Source organism: Bufo gargarizans, chromosome 2, assembly GCF_014858855.1.
Source record: "Bufo gargarizans isolate SCDJY-AF-19 chromosome 2, ASM1485885v1, whole genome shotgun sequence".
Taxonomy (NCBI): Eukaryota; Metazoa; Chordata; class Amphibia; order Anura; family Bufonidae; genus Bufo; species Bufo gargarizans.
In genome coordinates this window covers 692,666,837-692,686,555 of record NC_058081.1, presented here as the reverse complement: position 1 = coordinate 692,686,555, position 19,719 = coordinate 692,666,837, and the positions used below count along the sequence as shown (strand labels likewise).

The window sequence follows — 19,719 nt, the reverse complement described above, 5'->3', positions numbered from 1 at the left end:
TTTGTTCTTTTCCTTATTTTTTTGTTCACCTCACTGAGGTGGTCGCACATGCTCAGTTTAAATCTTCAACTCCCACCAGCCATACGTTCTGTTAGAAGCTGTGGCAGTTACAGGGAGAGAGCTGCAGCAGAAAGGACATGCCCCCTGAGCTGTTACAGGGAGAGAGCTGCAGCAGAAAGGACATGCCCCCTGAGCTGTTACAGGGAGAGAGCTGCAGCAGAAAGGACACACTCCCAGGGCAGAGCAATGAATGTGGAGATCTCTGGATCCATGTGAGGTACAGGGCTGGTTGTAACTTTGTTAGAAAGAGATTGTCATGTACTAGATGATCATTGTTACATCAGTTTTGAGGTTGTAGATACGGCACTCACTGTAGTATATACCATTGTATTTTATTGGCATTATTGTGCGTGTAACGTACATGGTTTACAGCGCTCTCTAGCCATGTGTTTCCATTTTGTTGATCATATTGAAGCTGAGATCATTGCACATTAAGTATTTTCATGTCCCATTATGTTCACAATACCACATTTACGTGAAGTCGTAAAAGTGTATCTGAAGGTCCGGTAGATTATGTTTCTAACAATCAGGCCTCATGCACACGAGCATTGGAAAAATCACCACTGTGTACAGACGTGCGGATCTGCCTGGTACCGTCCTATGAACTGCCAGCAGTTTAGGCTGGAATATTGTTACTGGTATAATAGGTTTTCATACTCAGACTAGTATATGGTGATCCTTCCAGTATCCATTGACTTCTATGGAGAAAATCAGCGCCTATACGTCCTCCATTTCTGAAAGGCGCTATTATTTTAATTCGGCAGCACACAGAAAAACCAGTCACGTGCATGAGACCTTAAAGGGGTTGTCCAAACCATGCCAAACCACTTACAATGGTGTAAAGTATCAAAATAAGTAATACCTGACAAATCCCCTACCGATGCTTCCTTGGTATCATGCTGGTCTGTGATTCTTCCTATTTTTTATTTTTCTCCTGCCCCCAGTGATGACGTGTCGGCACATGTGACCACTGCAGCCAATCAACACCACTGAAGCCTCATTATGGCCATTGATTGGCTGCAGGGTTCATATGACTTGCACGGCCATTGCTGCTGGATTGCAGGGTGGTCATGACCATGGAAACGAGCAGTGTATAATATGATCGAAAAATGAATTCGGCCAGCAAAGGAAGCAATATGGACAATCACAATACATTAGTAAGTGCCTTTTAACTTTGTCAGCATGATAAATGCTATTTGCTGAAGTGAGACGACCCCTTTAACATCCTGACACTAAATAGAATATGGACCAGGTGCGGCATCAAGAGCTAAAAAAGGACCCATGAGGCACCAGAGAAGCTTCCTTATGGGATCTGCAGGTTTTTGGTTTTTAATTCATAGGGTTGGACAATCCCTTTAAATGTATTAACTACAACGTATGTGTCTTTTTATACTTCACTAATAACGCCAACCACCGGCATTTCATCTGATAATCTTATGTTACACTGTTTTATGATCGTCTACCGTCAAAGGGCGGAAGACGGGATTTGGTTCCCAGTCGGAATAGATCAGAAATCCGGTGAATACGCTGTCTGTGCCACTACTGGAATAAAGACCCGGATAGTCTCCCAGCTGTACCCATACCTCATCACCAGGCTCTAAGTGAAATGCCGCCCCCCCACACAACCCTCCCGGCTTTGCTGCATCCCCTGGCTGGAAAAAAGAGGCCTGGGAGTGTCCGTTCTTCATCAGCTGTGCATGAAGATTTCCACGGTATACTGTGCCATGGAGAGAAAAATAGTACAGTCCAGGGACGACACATTTAAAACGACCAGTTTCTGGGTTGTAATGCCCTTGTTCATTGGTAAGAACTTTCCCAAATGGGACCGGTTGTCCGGGAATAGGAGGACTCCGCGACTGAGAAAGCTTGGCACTGAAAGCAGAACGGGGAGAAACTGCACACTCTCCTTGCTTGCCCCTCTCTCCTTGTAGACCAGGGGTCCCGGCATCACCTGCTTGGCCCCTGGCTCCAGGAACTCCTGTTAGGACAACAGTTTACACGTATTAGGATTAATCCCTTTTATTTTAAACAGACATATTTATAAGGCCTCATGCACACGGCCGTTGTTTTGGTCGGCATCCGAGACGCAGTTTTGGCGGCTCGGATGCCGTTGCTCTGTTCCGTGGCCCCGCAAAAAAAATATAACCTGTCCTATTCCTGTCCGCGCTTTGCGGACAAGAATAGGCAGTTATATTAATGTCTGTCCGAGCCCTTCCTTCAATTGCGGAACGCACACGGACGCCATCAGTGTTTTGTGGATCCAAAATTTGCGGACCACAAAACACACAACGGTCGTGTGCATGAGGCCTAAGACTTGTATTTCACAATAGTTAAGTGGCCCCAAGCCATTCTTCGTAAAAGGTACGCCCAACTCAGACATTCTACGGTTAATCCACAGGATATGCCATAGATTTTTGATAAAGGTGGGTCCCGCCTCTAGGACCTGCACCAAAGGACAGGAGTCTACCAACCCGTGTCCTGCCCAGTGAGGTGGCTGCTGGCCACATCATCCAGAAAGATGAGATGATCACTGAGAGGTGGCCAAGCATGGCACAGTCAAGGATGTTTTTGTAACCTCCCACAGAAGTGAATGGAGAAAGCCGCTTATACAGTACGGACACACCTTCTCATTCAAAGAGTTTTCTTTATTTTCATGACTATGAAAATTGTAGATTCACACTGAAGGCATCAAAACTATGAATTAACACATGTGGAATTATATACATAACAAACAAGTGTGAAACAACTGAAATTATGTCATATTCTAGGTTCTTCAAAGTAGCCACCTTTTGCTTTGATTACTGCTTTGCACACTCTTGGCATTCTCTTGATGAGCTTCAAGAGGTAGTCACCTGAAATGGTTTTCACTTCACAGGTGTGCCCTGTCAGGTTTAATAAGTGGGATTTCTTGCCTTATAAATGGGGTTGGGACCATCAGTTGCGTTGTGGAGAAGTCAGGTGGAAACACAGCTGATAGTCCTACTGAATAGACTGTTAGAATTTGTATTATGGCAAGAAAAAAGCAGCTAAGTAAAGAAAAATGAGTGGCCATCATTACTTTAAGAAATGAAGGTCAGTCAGTCCGAAAAATTGGGAAAACTTTGAAAGTAAGGGCTATTTGACCATGAAGGAGAGTGATGGGGTGCTGCGCCAGATGACCTGGCCTCCACAGTCACCGGACCTGAACCCAATCGAGATGGTTTGGGGTCAGCTGGACCGCAGAGTGAAGGCAAAAGGGCCAACAAGTGCTAAGCATCTCTGGGAACTCCTTCAAAACTGTTGGAAGACCATTTCTGGTGACTAACTCCTGAAGCTCATCAAGAGAATGCCAAGAGTGTGCAAAGCAGTAATCAAAGCAAAAGGTGGCTACTTTGAAGAACCTAGAATATGACATATTTTCAGTTGTTTCACACTTTTTTGTTATGTATATAATTCCAGATGTGTTAATTCATAGTTTTGATGCCTTCAGTGTGAATCTACAATTTTCATAGTCATGAAAATAAAGAAAACTCTTTGAATGAGAAGGTGTGTCCAAACTTTTGGTCTGTACTGTATATGTTTGACCTTCACTCCGTACCTGGATGCGGTGACTACCTTGGGGAAGGACAGTTGTAGTGCGGTTCAATACAACGTATTTTCCCAAGTGTAGGCCCTACACTCAACTACATGTGAAAAGTCACGTTCAATTAGGGTGCATCCAGATTGTGCAATGGCATAGCTATAGCAGTCGCAATGGTCGGAGTTGTGACCTTCGGCCCCCTTTCTCCTTACATCTGTAGGTGGAGATAGAGTAGTAACCGGGGCCTGTGTAGTTTCCTTTAGATAAGACTACATGGCCCTGTTTTACCACAGTAAGACCTCCACATATTACCCTCCTCACTACCGAGTCAGGTTTTTTACAGCCCCAGACGCCACCACACTTGGTCTTGATGTCATCCAGTGTTAGTGCATTGTGTGTCCCACAGCACTAAAAGGGGTCATCTCACTTCAGCAAATGGTGTTTATCATCTACATCAGGGATGCTCAACCTGTGGCCCTCCAGCTGTTGCAAAACTACAATTCCCAGACAGTCTACAGCAGGGCATGGTGGAAGTTGTAGTTTTACAACAGCTGGAGGGCCACAGGTTGAGCATCCCCGATGTAGATGAAGTTACTACAAGACACTTAAGCCGGTATTAATCTGCACGATTTTTTGGCAGTGCTCGTTAGCGATCATCTTGCAGTATAATTGTGCCGCTGATTACCCAATGAATTGTCTTGTTCATCGGGCAATCTAAATCTTTTGACATGTTACAAAATTATCGTTTGCAGGAGCAGATCGTGGTGTCTAATAACGATTTGCCGCCAGCAAACCACTATACAGCATCGTGTGCCTCACCAGGCTGTGTAATATAGCCTTAACTAATGCGCTGTGATTGTCCATATTGCCTCCTCTGCTGGCTTGAATCATTTTTCCATCACTTGCTCGTTTCCAGGGGTTCCGACCACTGAGGCCATGATTGCACACTATAGGAAAAAGTGCTGACCTCTCTGGGGGCTGGGACCGCGCATTGGCCGGCACTTTTTCCTATAGTGTGCAAGCACGGCCACTGCTGCTGGATTGCAGGGTGGTCATAACCATGGAAACGAGCAGTGTATAATGTGATAGAAAAATGAATCCAGCCAGCAAAGGAAGCAATATGGACAATCACAATACATTAGTAAGTGTCTTGTATTAACTTTGTCTGCATGATAAATGCTATTTGCTGAAGTGAGACGACCCATTTAATATCCTGACACTGAATAGAATATGGACCAGGTGCTGCATCAAGAGTTGAAAAAGGTCCCAAAGAGCAAAGAGAGCAGTAAAGGTTGGGGTCTGAATTAAGTGTGGGGTCTGGTCAAGGATGTGAGTTTACTTTGGGGGTCTGGTGTCTAAATGAAAGGGGTTGTCCAACTCATTTCAAAAGCTCCCCAAAGCCCCTAAATGAATACTCACTGCTTAATCACTGACCTCAGGAGTCCTGTGTCGTAGACCACTGAGGCCAGTAACTGGTGGTCATCACTGCAGCCATGTGAAAGAAACCGTACTAGATTAAGTGGTGAGTATACGACCTTTTATTATTTTTTTTACACATTTTCAGTACATTTTGAAGGAAGTTGGACAACCCCTTAAGGTTTGGTGTCTGGTCTGGTGTCTGGATTAATTTCGGGGTCTGAATTTATTTTTTAGGTCTATCGTCTGAATTAAAGGGTTTGTCCAGAAAAAACTGACTGATGTCTTCCAAAGGACAATGCCACACCTGTTCTCAGGTTATGTGTGGTATTGCAGCTAAGCTCAGTACAGCTGAGATGTAATGACGCTACCCATATAAACTTGTGCTGCTGTTTCTGGAAGAAAATGGAAAAAACTAAATGAATTGTGGGAAAAAAAAATACATTTTGTGGTCTGATGAAGGGTTTACGTGCACTACTTGGGAAGTAGGTTGGGGGGTAGTGGATGGAAAATGAAAATCTAAATGAATTGTGAATTACTACATTTTGTGGTCTGATGAAGGGGTTATATGCGTTATCTGGCCACTCATAGTATTTGACTGTTGATGTGTCGTCCGTCCTGATGACGCTATTGGCCAGTTGTGACCTACAGAGGTGATGTCACTGTTGATGACATTATATTTCTGGTCCTTCTGCCCTAAAGACGAAAATGAATAGCAGTATTGGGAAGCGTTCTTTACCTGGGTCCCCAGGGTCTCCTTTGGGTCCACTTATCCCTGGTGGTCCATCTCGACCATCTCGACCATCTCTTCCTGATGATCCTGCATTGCCAGGTATCCCGGGAACCCCAGGAATTCCAGGGGTGCCACAGCAAGGTGGTTTTATCTGATTATCTTCTACTTGTAAAGAACTTGATATGAAGGAAAATATAACAATAACACGAAGGAGCATTGTTCTGCCAAAAAATAAAATCACTATGAGTTAATCAGAAATGCAAGATGTTCATTTTCCCTTTGCGTCTGACAAGACATCATGACAAGTTCCTGTGCCGAGTCACTGACTGGAAGAAGCCTGTCTCCTGAGCAGCTCTGTTCATCATTGCAATGGGGTTAGGTGAGTATAGATTTTATTTTTGAGGGGAGCTTTTACTGTGTGGAGGTATAATTAGCGTGAAGGTCAGTAAGGGAGCACTATTTGTGTGTAGAGGGAACATAATGAAAGCAGAGGCATAAGTAAGGGGGCACGGTGTGATCACGTTTTCACTGCTGGGCCCTGTCAATAAAAGTGGAGACAGCGTAACAGCAAAGCCCCCATAGCCCTGAGCAATACGGGCACATATGAACATGGGACCAACACAGATGCCTTCAGCCGCCAAGCGCACATGTAACAGGTCAGCCGGTTTTATAGGTACAAATCTGCTGACAGATGACCTTTAACCACTTCAACCCCGCTAGCTGAAACCCCCTTAATGACCAGACCACTTTTTACACTTCTGCACTACACTACTTTCACCGTTTATCGCTCGGTCATGCAACTTACCACCCAAATGAATTTGACCTCCTTTTCTTCTCACAAATAGAGCTTTCATTTGGTGGTATTTCATTGCTGCTGACATTTTACTTTTTTAGTTATTAATCGAAATTTAACGTTTTTTTTGCAAACAAATGAAATTTTTACTTTCAGCTGTAAAATTTTGCAAAAAAAAACGACATCCATATATCAATTTTTCGCTAAATTTATTGTTCTACATGTCTTTGATAAAAAAAAAATGTTTGGGCAAAAAAAAAAAATGGTTTGGGTAAAAGTTATAGCGTTTACAAACTATGGTACAAAAATGTGAATTTCTGCTTTTTGAAGCAGCTCTGACTTTCTGAGCACCTGTCATGTTTCCTGAAGTTCTACTATGCCCAAACAGTAGAAAAACCCCACAAATGACCCCATTTCGGAAAGTAGACACCCTAAGGTATTCACTGATGGGCATAGTGAGTTCATAGAACTTTTTATTTTTTGTCACAAGTTAGCGGAATATGATTTTTTATTTATTTATTTTTCCTTACAAAGTCTCATATTCCACTAACTTGCGACAAAAAATAAAAAATTCTAGGAACTCGCCATGCCCCTCACGGAATACCTTGGGGTGTCTTCTTTCCAAAATGGGGTCACTTGTGGGGTAGTTATACTGCCCTGGAAATTTAGTGGCCCATATGTGTGGTAAGTAGTTTGAAATCAAAATGTGTAAAAAATGGCCGGTGAAATCCTAAAGGTGCTCTTTGGAATGTGTGCCCCTTTGCCCACCTTGGCTGCAAAAAAGTGTCACACATCTGGTATCGCCGTACTCAGGAGAAGTTGGGGGAATGTGTTTTGGGGTGTCATTTTACATATACCCATGCTGGGTGAGAGAAATATCTTGGCAAAAGACAACTTTTCCCATTTTTTTATACAAAGTTGGCATTTGACCAAGATATTTCTCTCACCCGGACGTCTGAATGGAGCCTGACAGGGGGGTGATCAATGACAGGGGGGTGATCAATGACAGGGGGGTGATCAATGACAGGGGGGTGATCAATGACAGGGGGGTGATCAATGACAGGGGGGTGATCAATGACAGGGGGGTGATCAATGACAGGGGGGTGATCAATGACAGGGGGGTGATCAATGACAGGGAAGTGATCAGTAAGTCTATATGCGTGATCACCCCCTTGTCATTGATCACCCCCCTGTAAGGCTCCATTCAGACGTCCGTATGCGTTTTGCGGATCCGATCCATGTATCAGTGGATCCGTAAAATCATACGGACGTCTGAATGGAGCCTTACAGGGGGGTGATCAATGACAGGGGGGTGATCAGGGAATCTATATGGGTGATCACCCCCTTGTCATTGATCACCCCCCTGTAAGGCTCCATTCAGACATCCGTATGCGTTTTGCGGATCCGATCGGTGGATCCGTAAAAATCATACGGACCTCTGAATGGAGCCTTACAGGGGGGTGATAAATGACAGGGGGGTGATAAATGACAGGGGGGTGATCAATGACAGGGGGGTGATTAGGGAGTCTATATGGGGTGATCAGTGGTTCATAAAGGGTTAATAAGTGACAGGGGGGGCTGTAGTGTAGTGTGGTGTGGTGTTTTGTGCTACTTTACACAGCTACCTAATATACCTGTTAGGGGTTAAAAAAATCACATCTCCAGCCTGCCAGCGAGCGATCGCCGCTGGCAGGCTGGAGATCCACTCGCTTACCTTCCGTTCCTGTGAGCGTTCACAGGAAATCTCGGCTATCGCGAGATGACGCGCCGATGCGTCCAGGAGGAGTAAATCAACCACCTCCCGGACGCATCGGTGCGTACAGCGGTCGGGAGGTGGTTAAGGAACGTTTTACTGCTTTAAACCCCCAGAATTTGATCCACATTAAATAAAAAATGAACTCACCTGATCCCCACAGCTTGGTTCCAAGAGCAGAGGTTCTGTTCAGCGATGGTACCACCTCTTGGCCTGTAAACCTCTGAATGGGGTCAAATACGCCATTGCAGACATCGCCTGATCTCAGCAGTGATGTGTCCCCAAGCAGCATGTCACTGCTGGGTCATGGGACAGGAGGCATCGCTGAACAGACCCTAGGCGCGATGCAGAACAGATGAGTACATTTCAGATTTTATGTGGATCACGTTCTAGGGCCTAATTAAAAAGGGGGAAACCAGATTTGTAAATTGCAACGGAGCATAGAAAGTGGAATAACATCTCAGTTCAGAAGTGTTAGGCCCCTTTCACACAGGCGAGTATTCCGTGCGGCGTGAACGCATTGCACCAGCAGTAAATCGTGACCCATTCATTTCAATGGGGCTGTGTACATGAGCGTTGTTTTTCACGTAGCACTTGTGCGTTGCTTGAAAATCGCAGCAGGTTCTATATTCTACGTTTGCACGCAACGCAGGCCCCATAGAAATGAATGGGGCTGAGTGAAAATCACAAGCAAGTGCGGATGCGGTGCGACTTTCACTAAATGATTGCTAGGAAATTATGTTAGTAAATAGGGATAAGCAACCCCAGACCCCATTAAAGGGAACCTGTCACCAGGATTTGATGTATAGAGCTGAGGACATAGGTTGCTAGATGGCGGCTAGCACATCCGCAATACCCAGTCCCCAAAGCTCTGTGTGCTTTTATTGTGTAAAAAAACCGATTTGATCCATATCCAAATTAACCTGAAATGTGTCCTGTACGTGAGATGAGTCCAGCGTGAAGGAGGCCAGCACCGCCCCACATCCTCAGAATTTCCTCCTTGCTCCCTGACGTCAGAAAGCCAGAGCTACGTAATATCGCGATGCGCGAGCTAGCGCATGCGCAGTGTCGTCATAGTGTTCCTTCCCTGTGCTGGTGTGAGCCTCAGGGAAGGAACTGTGCAAGTCAATTCACTGTATAATTTTCCCTTCTAACATGGTTGCACACAGGATCTCTGGAGCTCAGCCAGTGACCATTGGGTTTTGGTCACCTCTTTTTTCAAGGCCCTTCTCTTATGATTACTTAGTAGTGTACCCTTCCCCAGATCTAGTGCCTCCACACAGTCCTATCTCTGAACTCTACAGGCAGTTCTTTCCTCCTTATGGCTTGGCTGTTGCTCTCATATGCATTGTGAGCTGTGAGACCTTATATAGATAGAATGTGTTTTTCCTAATCATGTCCAAGCAACTAATTTACCACAGGTCAACTCCAAACATCTCAAAGATGATCAAGAGAAATGGGAGGCCCCCAGAGCTAAATTTTAAGTGTCATAGCAAAGGGTCTGAATAGTTATGTCCAGGCGAAATTGTAGTAATTTTCCTTTTTAATAGATGGGGAAAACGTATATATTTTTTTTATTTTAGTACAAGGACTCAACTTTAAAAAAATTGTAAGGGATCTGAAGACTTTCTGAATGCACTGTATTAAAAAGAGTATTTGTCTTCAGAGGGTTATCCAAGTTATTGATATCCTTAGGATAGGCCGTCAATAGATAGGAGGGAATCTGTCTCTCAGCACTCCTGATGGTGAGCACTTACATACAGTATGATATTATTGATGATCACTGTATCCTAGGTGCACATGGAACTTTTACCATGGGGTTAGTTAGTTAGTTAGTTAGTTAGTTAGTTAGTTAAGCAAAGTTGAAAAGCAATTGTCACAATAAAAAAGAAACACAGTGAAATAGAGTAGAAGGAAGGATGAGAAATTCTCGCTCCCTGGTAATGGGGTTGATTTATGTGTATGCCAGAAAACTATCATTAAAAAGTTGCAAAGTATGGTGCAGGCCTCCACTTGTACAAAAATGAGTGACTTTTTACGGACTTTCAGACCCAATTGCCACTTTTCCAAAAACTGCACGAAATGGGCAGTGCATTGGACGTAGCCTGGCAGATATATTATAATCTACACCAGGAAACTGACATAGAATATGCCTGAAATCTACACCAGTTCCCTTTCTGGCACACAGACCTTCACAGATGCACCACAACTATTAAGAGGCGTGTGCCTCTGACATATCTGACCCCAGCGGGGGAGAGCTTAATAAACCCAGTCTTAATAAATGTTCCCCATCATGTCTACCCCACATGACTCAGTGTAAGCTTCCTGCCCATAGCTGTGAATACCACGGTAAACCTGATTAACTATTACCCAACGCACAAAATGAAAATTCAATTGACAAGGGAAGGGTGGTTCCACACAGAGTTTTTTGAAAATCTCTAATGCAGTTTTTGACACAGATTTTTGAGGCCAAAGCCAGAAGCAGGATTAAAGAATAAGGACTTCTGATTCCTGCAGGATCCAGTTCTGGCTTTGGCTCAAGAAACAGCATCAAAAACTGCAGTGGCAATTTTCCAAAAACGCTGCGTGTCAAACCACCCTAAAATCTCCTCGCATTCGGCCTCTCACTCACACTCAGTACTCACTCTGCTCTTTGTCTTGATCCCTTAATGTCTGATCCAGCCCTAAACTACTTCTTTCTCTCTTCCAGCCGCGACGCTTCCACCCCTCTCCCCCCCCCCCCCTTTAGTGAGTCAAACTATTCTATCAAGGAGCCAAAAATCACAGGGGAAAACTATTCAGTGCAGTGGGAAGAAAGGGAATGAGAGACAGGAAATGCGGTTGAGCACACGATGAGGTTAATGGGGGGTGAAAATTAGGAAAGACAAAAATTTTGAAATGGAAACCTTACAGAAAGCGATTTGGGGAAAAACACGTGACTAAAAAGTAAGCAAGTGAGTATATAACAGTAGCATACATCATGTAACAGTATAGTACTTGGCGTAAATTGGGCAGTGAGTAAAAGCAAAAGAATTACAGAGTAAAATTAAGCATGTCCGTACACTCACTGCAAAAAAAAAAAACTGCTACAGATCCATAAGTGAATCAGTTACTAAAGAATTTGCTTGAAAAAAGATGTGTGATAGCATTTTGGACATAAAAACTAAAAAAATGTTTAAAGGGGTTATCCGAAACCTATAATGGCCCCCATATGCCCGAGCCTCTCACACAAATAGTACTTACCTTGCTCCCTGGCACCCACGTCGGAGGGCATTTAGCCAATAGGCCGCGACGGGAAAGAGCGGGTGACACTAGGGAGGCTTGTCCCCGTCGCGGCCTGCTATTGTCCCCCCCCCCCCCACTTGAAAAATCTACCTAGCAAATTTTTTGGACTCCCCATGCAAATTATAATAACTCTCCTCCAATTGAAGAAAGATACCTTGTAAGTCAATGTCCAATGCACTTGGGATTGACTGATATCGCAAGACATGTTTCAAGGCTCTTTAATGGGTTGGTAGCTACCTATAGGTGGCACTAGAGAGACAGTAGTCTTCCTTCTGGAGGAGAGCTAATTTGCATACCCTTTCCTAGGAAGCATTGCGTGTAACATGCACCACACCAGCTGGATCTCCAGATCTGGCGAGAGGAGCTGCCGAATACCATGAAGAGCGCCGGCCATGTGTGCTCCGCATCGCAGTGTGGACCTATTGCCTTCAATGTGTCTGTGAGTCACAAGATAGGATATGTCATATCTTTTGCGAGGTAAAGGCACAGACCCGGAAGCCCATGGAAACACGCGGCCTTCAGTGTGCTTCTGGGACTGGGTCTCAGCGCTGCAAAAGACAGGACATGTCCTATCTTTCGAAACATCTTGCGGATCACAGACCCATTGAAGGCAATAGGACCGCACCGCGATGTGCAGCGCACATGGCTGGTGCTTGTGTTTTGCAAACCAGCAGTTTGCAATCCGCAACAAGGGCACGGCGGCACCATGGTCTTGTGAATGTAGCCTGTTATTGTTTTAATTTTTATTATGACTTTTACAGTAATTTTACTCCAATAACTGATTTTTTAGGATGGTTAGTGATATGATTATGTACACATGTTATGAGCTAATTGCTCTGAATGGGGCCACATTGTCACTATTGCCCGCACAAACAACGAGGAAATTGACCACACATCATTTGTGGAAATCTGCCATCTTGCCAAAAACCCATAGGCAATTTAGAAGAAGGAAAAGCTTCCCGAAAATGATGACACCTTCGGGGCCGATTCCAACTCAGAACCAGCATTTGCTGAAAGGGGCACTTCTAAACTGCCGTTCTGCGGTTAAGAATGCAGCCAACATTTATTATTTGATTTTATCTAATAATCTAGATTATTTGTGCCTAACTGAAACGTGGTTTTCGGAGGGGGTGGATCCTATGTTGGATGAATTGGTCCCCCCCCCCGTTATTCGAAATTCTCCACAAAGACAGGGCCACTAGAGGTGGAGGTGTTGCAATGGTCTTTCGTGAGCATCTAATGATGACAGCCCTTAAGAATGGCTAATTTTTTAAACTTTTGAACACCTAGCTATCACATGCCAGAAGAGTCCAGAAGAGACCTTCTCTATCTATATTGTCTACCACCCCCCAGATTTAAAAACAGGATTTGATTATGAACTGCTGGAATTGGCCACATCGGCCTTCCTAGATAGTCAAAAGAACATCATTGTGAGCGACATAAATTGTTGGGCCGATGATGTGTCCAACATCCAAACCCAGCAATTATTAACATCTCTTGAGACCATTGGCTTCATGCAGGAGGTGACCTCCCCGACTCACAGGGGCGGCCACATCCTGGACTGGATTCTGACATCCGGGGTGGAGATACAGGTCCAATCCATACATGATCTGGTGTGGACTGATCATAAAAATGTACTTTTTAATCAAACTATCCCCCCTTTAAAAAAAGCTCCCCATTTTCCAGTGAGAGATAAGACTCACCCAACAAAGAAATTTGAAAATTCTTAATTTGGAGGAATATGGCAACAGCTTTAAGGAGAATCTGAATATAGATTTATTCCGCTCCATAGAATCCATGGAAGCAAATCTAACAGCTTTTAATGATTACATAGATGCTACACTAAACCCCCTAGCACCTATGAAACATAAACAGCAACCTCGTCCCCCTAATAAAAACCCGCCTTGGTTCACTGCTGAATTAAGAGAGGATAAAAAGACTACCAGAGCCCTTGAAAGGGCCTGGAGAAAAAATCCCATAGAAGACACCAAAATTAAATACAAAATAAGTATGAGAAAGTACAGAGATAATATTAAAAATACCAAAAGAACATACTACTCAAATAAAATAGGCAATGCGGCTAACAACTCCAGAGAACTTTTCAAAGTGGCTAAAGAACTAGCCAATCCTAGATGTAAGATTGCAACGACAGAGCACTCTCAAGCACTGTGCCAGCAAATGGCCGACTACTTTGCTGAAAAAAATTCAGAAACTTAGGGACAATATCCCAACGGTTCATAGGACGGACGAGACACTTTCTTCTTCATTTCAACCTTACCCTATTCCTTCACAGAATTTCAGCCCATCTCTGAGGAGAGAACGATTGAAATCATTGAAGCTCTTAGATCCTCCTCCTCGCCTCTAGAACCATGCCCGGCGGCCGTGGTGAAGTCTGCTGCGGATGCAATGGCACCATACATTCGAGACATTATAAATAGTTCCTTTTCCAGCGGTCAGGTGCCGGCTATTCTGTAGCAGGCTGTGGTAACACCTCTGCCTAAGAAACCAGCGCTATTTGTGACCGATCTGAGTAACCTTAGACCGATTTCGGGACTGCCTTTCGTTGCAAAGATAGGAGAGAGGGAGGTTGTTGCACAACTGCAGGGATATCTGGAGGCCAATCACATTCTTGACGACTTCCAGTCGGGATTCCGACCCGGAAGGGGTACTGAGACTGCTTTGGTCAATGTCCAGGATGATCTACTGATGGTATTAGACCAGAACGACTCCATGGTCCTAGTCCTTCTGGACCTATCATCCCCTTTTGACACTATTGACCATCAAGTGTTATTGAACCGGTTGAAAGTGGTACCCGGATTAGATGGAAAGACCTTGGCATGGATGGTCTCATTTCTCCAGGACAGGGTACAACGAGTGAAGCTGGGGGTATTTCACTCAACCGATCTCTCACTGTCCTGTGGAGTACCACAAGGCTCGGCACTATCCCCAGTCTTGTTCAACATCTATCTGAGACTATTGGCCGACATCATCAGGAGCCACAATCTTCAGTTTCATGTTTATGCGGATGATACACAACTGTACTTTAGGCTTGCCAAAGGAACAGTTGATCAAGTCGATCTGGCCGGATGTCTCTTGGAGATCGATCACTGGATGATCTAAAGCTTAATGGCACCAAAACTGAATGTATTACATTCAGTGACCAGAAAATTACACCCTCAGCACCCCAATGGCCATTGTCTTTTGGACCTGTCCCTGAGACAGCCACCCAGGTCAGGGACTTGGGAGTAGTCTTGGACTCCAGATTAACCCTGGCCCCTCAGATAAATCAGGTGGTTAGTACATGCCACTACCAGCTGAAACTTCTGGGGAGGATTTTATAATACATCGAATCCCCGCTCAGGAAAGCCTTGGTCGGAGCAGCGATCAGCAGTCGGTTGGACTATTGTAATGCCTTGTACATGGGACTCCCTAAGAAGAACTTACATAGACTTCAACTTGTGCAGAATGCCGCAGCAAGGCTCCTAACGGGTGTTGCCCGCCGAGAGCATATCACTACCTCTCTTAATGCCTTGCACTGACTCCCCGTCCAACAACCGGTGATGTTCAAGATTGGATGCTTCATGCATAGGGTATTCCATGGTGTGGGGCCCTTGTACCTGCGATGTAAATTCACCAGGTACACCCCGTTGAGGACATTGAGGTCTAGTAACTGCGAATTTTAACATCCCGCAAGTTAACAAGATCAGACGTGGAGGTAGATCCTTTTCGGCTCAAGGGGCCAGATTTTGGAACCACCTACCTCTGGCCCTGAAAATGATTCCTAGTCTTCTCTCATTCAGACGTGCACTGAAAACCTTACTTTTCAAACAGGCGTTTGATCTTCCTATATAACACTTATTTGGTTTATATAATTTTGGGGATTTTCTTAAATCTTAGTCTATAAATTCACGGTTGGTAATGTTCTTTTATTTTAAAGATACTTTTTCCCCATGTTTATTAAATTGTTTTCTTCACATTCTCTATATCTCGTCCGAACCCTTTGAACCTTGAGATCCCTCTATCTTCTTCCCATTTTTCTTGACTCTCCATTTGATAAGTGCTAGGAAATTGGTCTCTGGAATAGGTGCCTTATTCTCTAGGCCTTTGTGGCCCATGGCAAAGTGTCATGCCTTCTTTTTTTCCTCCCTGTTGAATTAGTCAGCTAAGCGCATCGAGGCCCAAAGGGTAAGACTGCGTGTACACAAGACTATACATCATCATCATCATCATTGTCATATTGTAAAACAGGCTTTTTATCTTAAGGGGGTTGTCTCGCCTCAGACATTGGGGGCATATTGCTAGGATATGAAATTGGATTGTAAATTAATGGGAAGTGCACCGCCATCGCTCCATTCACTTCAGTGAGTCTGACGGAAATAGCCGGACGCTGGCTCGGTTATTTTTGGCACTCCCATAGGAATGAATGGAGGGCAGCTGCTCATGCGTGGTGCGCCCTTCTTCACTTTACGGGTTCCATTCTAAAGATAGGTGCAGGTCCCATAGGTGGGACTCGAACCTATCAAACATTGGGGGCATACCGTAACAATATGCCCCCAATGTCTGAGGTGAGACAACCCCTTTAAATCATTCTAGGTGGTCTTTCTTCATTTTCCAGTGGTGTATGTCATTCATGCGCTGGAGGAGACCTGGGAGTTGTAACGCCGGCCATATTACTTGTCATCCAGCTTTCCAAGAAACAGATACAATGAATAAATGCCGAACATTTTGACAGATTAGAACAGTTCAGACGAATTCACCATTAAAATAACTTTATTTGGAAGAAAAATAGTCTTTGACGGGAAACTCCACATTTTAATCGGAAATCATACTATTCCATAGATAAACACTAAAGCTATACATAGGAATAGAGGAATATACACGATATGAACCATTAATTAGCACAAGATACGTAAAGCAAATTGTGAAGAGAATTATGAAAGGGCCTAAAAGTAGAGCTGTCTGTGTTGCCCATAGCAACCAATCACAGCGCAGCTTTCATTTCTTACAGTGCTCTTGGAAAATGAAAGCTGCACTGTCATTGGTTGCTATGGGCAACAAAGGCTTTTTTCATCAGGCATTTGGTCCAGCGTTTGCCAAATGACTCATATTTTCATGTTAAATGTGAAAGGTTGTGGAAAATAGAATTACAGTGTATGTCAGGAGTAAGGAGTAAAACGAAGTTCTCACGAATCTAGTGCTGCTGACCATGGCTACACCTGACGTTTCAGAAACAGTTTTCCGGATTAGTTATCAGTAGATACGATACAGATTTATCACCATTATACGCATTATACTGAGATTTCAGTGATCTGAATATATCAGAGGGTTTCTAGGGAATCACACACTCTGACTGCTGACCCTGGGGTGGTAGGTGGTCACAGTTAAATGGCCATGACAGACCAAGTTGCTCTAACTGTGTCAGACATAGATTCATCGCGTTCAGACAGACGGAGCGACACGGTTGCAGAGCGCCCCCATCAGGTGAACAACTGGGAAGCAGCAAGGCACACAATAATGGGCGCAAGGCAGGGAAACATGGCAGTTCTTGAAGTATCTGTCAGGGAATAAAACAGCACTGAGTTAGGGTATATATGTACACATACATCTATCTGTCTGTCTGTCTGTCTGTCTATCTAACCTATCTATCTATCTGTCTATCTATCTATCTATCTCCTATCTATCTGCTTTAGGGCTCATGCACACGACCATTGTAGTTTTGTGGTCCGTTTTTAACGGATCCGTTGTTCCGTATCTGAGGTTCTTTTTTTCTGTTTTGTGGCCGCATCCATTCCGGTATGCCACAAAACATATCTGTATGGTTCCGTATGCGATCCTTTTTTTGCGGAAGTTTGTTATCATTACTGTAATGTACTGTAATGTTTGCAAACAGTAAACACATGGGCAAAGTGGGCATGGATCCACAAAATACGGATGACATACGCATGTGTTCCGTATGCATTCTGTATTTTTTGCGGACCCATTGACTTGAATGGAGCCACGGACCGTGATTTGCGGACAATAATAGGACATGCACTACTTTTTTGCGTTGTTTTTGTGGACCCATTGAAGTGAATGGTTCCGCATACGGTCCGCAAAGAAACCAGAACGGACACAGAAAATACGTTCGTGTGCATGAGCCCTTAGGAAGAGAAGAGTATTAAAGACTATACGTAAAGGAGAAAAGACATATTATATACAAAAAAGTTTATCTGTCTATCTCATAACTATCTTGTATCTATCTATATCTATCTATAAAATGTAGATTAATCAGGGAGCACAGCTATAGAAAAAAATAACTGGAATGCCAGCAGCTGAGAGACGATCCCTCAACCCCAAAATACAAAAAATAAACAAATTCTGCGGCACTTCCGTGAATGTACGTTTATTTACCCGGGATAATGCAATGTTTCAGTCCTCTCAGTGGGACTATTATCAAGCAGTGGTTACAAAGACCTCATACACATATAAATAATGCCCCATCATAATGAGGCAGTTAGGTAATCAATTGATGACAGTGATAAGAAGCGTGTAAAAAATAAATTATAAAAATATAACAGCAGCGATACATTCATTAATATATATTCCACATTTTAGGCTACTTTCACACTAGCGTTTTCTTTTCCGGCATAGAGTTCCGTCCTAGGTGCTCAATACCAGAAAAAAACGCTTCCGTTTTATTCTAATGCATTCTGAATGGAGAGCAATCCGGTCAGAATGTCTTCAGTTCCATCTTTTTGACTTTTCAGGACGGAGATAATACCGCAGCATGCTGTGGTTTTATCTCCATCCAAAATTCCGGACCACTTGCCAGATCCGGATTTTTTTTCCCATTTAAAATGCATTAATGCCGGAAACGGCCAAGAGTGTTCTGGCAAAACGGATCTGGCATTGCGGTCTGCACATGCCCAGACTGCAAAAAATTTGAAAAATAATAAATGCCGGATACGTTTTTCCGGATTAAACCGGAAAGACAAAAATTTTGAAATGGAAACCTTACAGAAAGCGATTTGGGGAAAAAACACGTGACTAAAAAGTAAGCAAGTGAGTATATAACAGTAGCATACATCATGTAACAGTATAGTACTTGGCGTAAATTGGGCAGTGAGTAAAAGCAAAAGAATTACAGAGTAAAATGAAGCATGTCCGTACACTCACTGCAAAAAAAAAAACTGCTACAGATCCATAAGTGAATCAGTTACTAAAGAATTTGCTTGAAAAAAAGATGTGTGATAGCATTTTGGACATAAAAACTAAAAAAAATGTTTAAAGGGGTTATCCGAAACCTATAATGGCCCCCATATGCCCGGGCCTCTCACACAAATAGTACTTACCTTGCTCCCTGGCACCCACGTCGGAGGCCATTTAGCCAATAGGCCGCGACGGGAAAGAGCGGGTGACACTAGGGAGGCTTGTCCCCGTCGCAGCCTGCTATTGTCCCCCCCCCCCCCACTTGAAAAATCTACCTAGCAAATTTTTTGGACTCCCCATGCAAATTATAATAACTCTCCTCCAATGGAAGAAAGATACCTTGTAAGTCAATGTCCAATGCACTTGGGATTGACTGATATCCCAAGACATGTTTCAAGGCTCTTTAATGGGTTGGTAGCTACCTATAGGTGACACTAGAGAGACAGTAGTCTTCCTTCTGGAGGAGAGCTAATTTGCATACCCTTTTTTAGGAAGCATTGCGTGTAACATGCACCACACCAGCTGGATCTCCAGATCTGGGGATAGGAGCTGCCGAATACCATGAAGAGCGCCGGCCATGTGTGCTCCGCATCGCAGTGTGGACCTATTGCCTTCAATGTGTCTGTGAGTCACAAGATAGGATATGTCATATCTTTTGCGACGCAAAGGCACAGACCCGGAAGCCCATGGAAACACGCGGCCTTCAGTGTGCTTCTGGGACTGGGTCTCAGCGCTGCAAAAGACAGGACATGTCCTATCTTTCGAAACATCTTGCGGATCACAGACCCATTGAAGGCAATAGGACCGCACCGCGATGTGCAGCGCACATGGCTGGTGCTTGTGTTTTGCAAACCAGCAGTTTGCAATCCGCAACAAGGGCACGGCGGCACTATGGTCTTGTGAATGTAGCCTGTTATTGTTTTAATTTTTAT

The 19,719-nt window shown here is 44.0% G+C and overlaps 1 protein-coding gene across 1 annotated transcript; it reads right to left on the bottom strand.

The window, feature by feature from the left end:
• Positions 1 to 373: 373 nt before the first annotated feature.
• Positions 374 to 11,045, bottom strand: C1QTNF5 (C1q and TNF related 5). Its single transcript, XM_044278529.1, has 3 exons — positions 10,960 to 11,045; positions 5,775 to 5,989; positions 374 to 2,038 (listed from the first exon to the last, which is right to left on the bottom strand). The coding sequence occupies exons 2-3, from the start codon at positions 5,983 to 5,985 to the stop codon at positions 1,500 to 1,502; spliced, it is 750 nt and encodes a 249-aa protein (XP_044134464.1). The 5' UTR covers positions 5,986 to 5,989; positions 10,960 to 11,045; the 3' UTR covers positions 374 to 1,499.
• Positions 11,046 to 19,719: the final 8,674 nt, after the last annotated feature.

What these genes read in the sequence shown, in the direction of transcription:
- C1QTNF5 (XM_044278529.1), bottom strand. Translation starts at nt 5,985, where the DNA reads ATGCTCCTTCGTGTTATTGTTATATTTTCCTTCATATCAAGTTCTTTA. An exon ending in AGGAGACCCTGGGGACCCAG is followed by an intron (nt 2,039 to 5,774) that starts GTAAAGAACGCT and finishes TTGTCCTAACAG; the next exon opens with GAGTTCCTGGAGCCAGGGGC.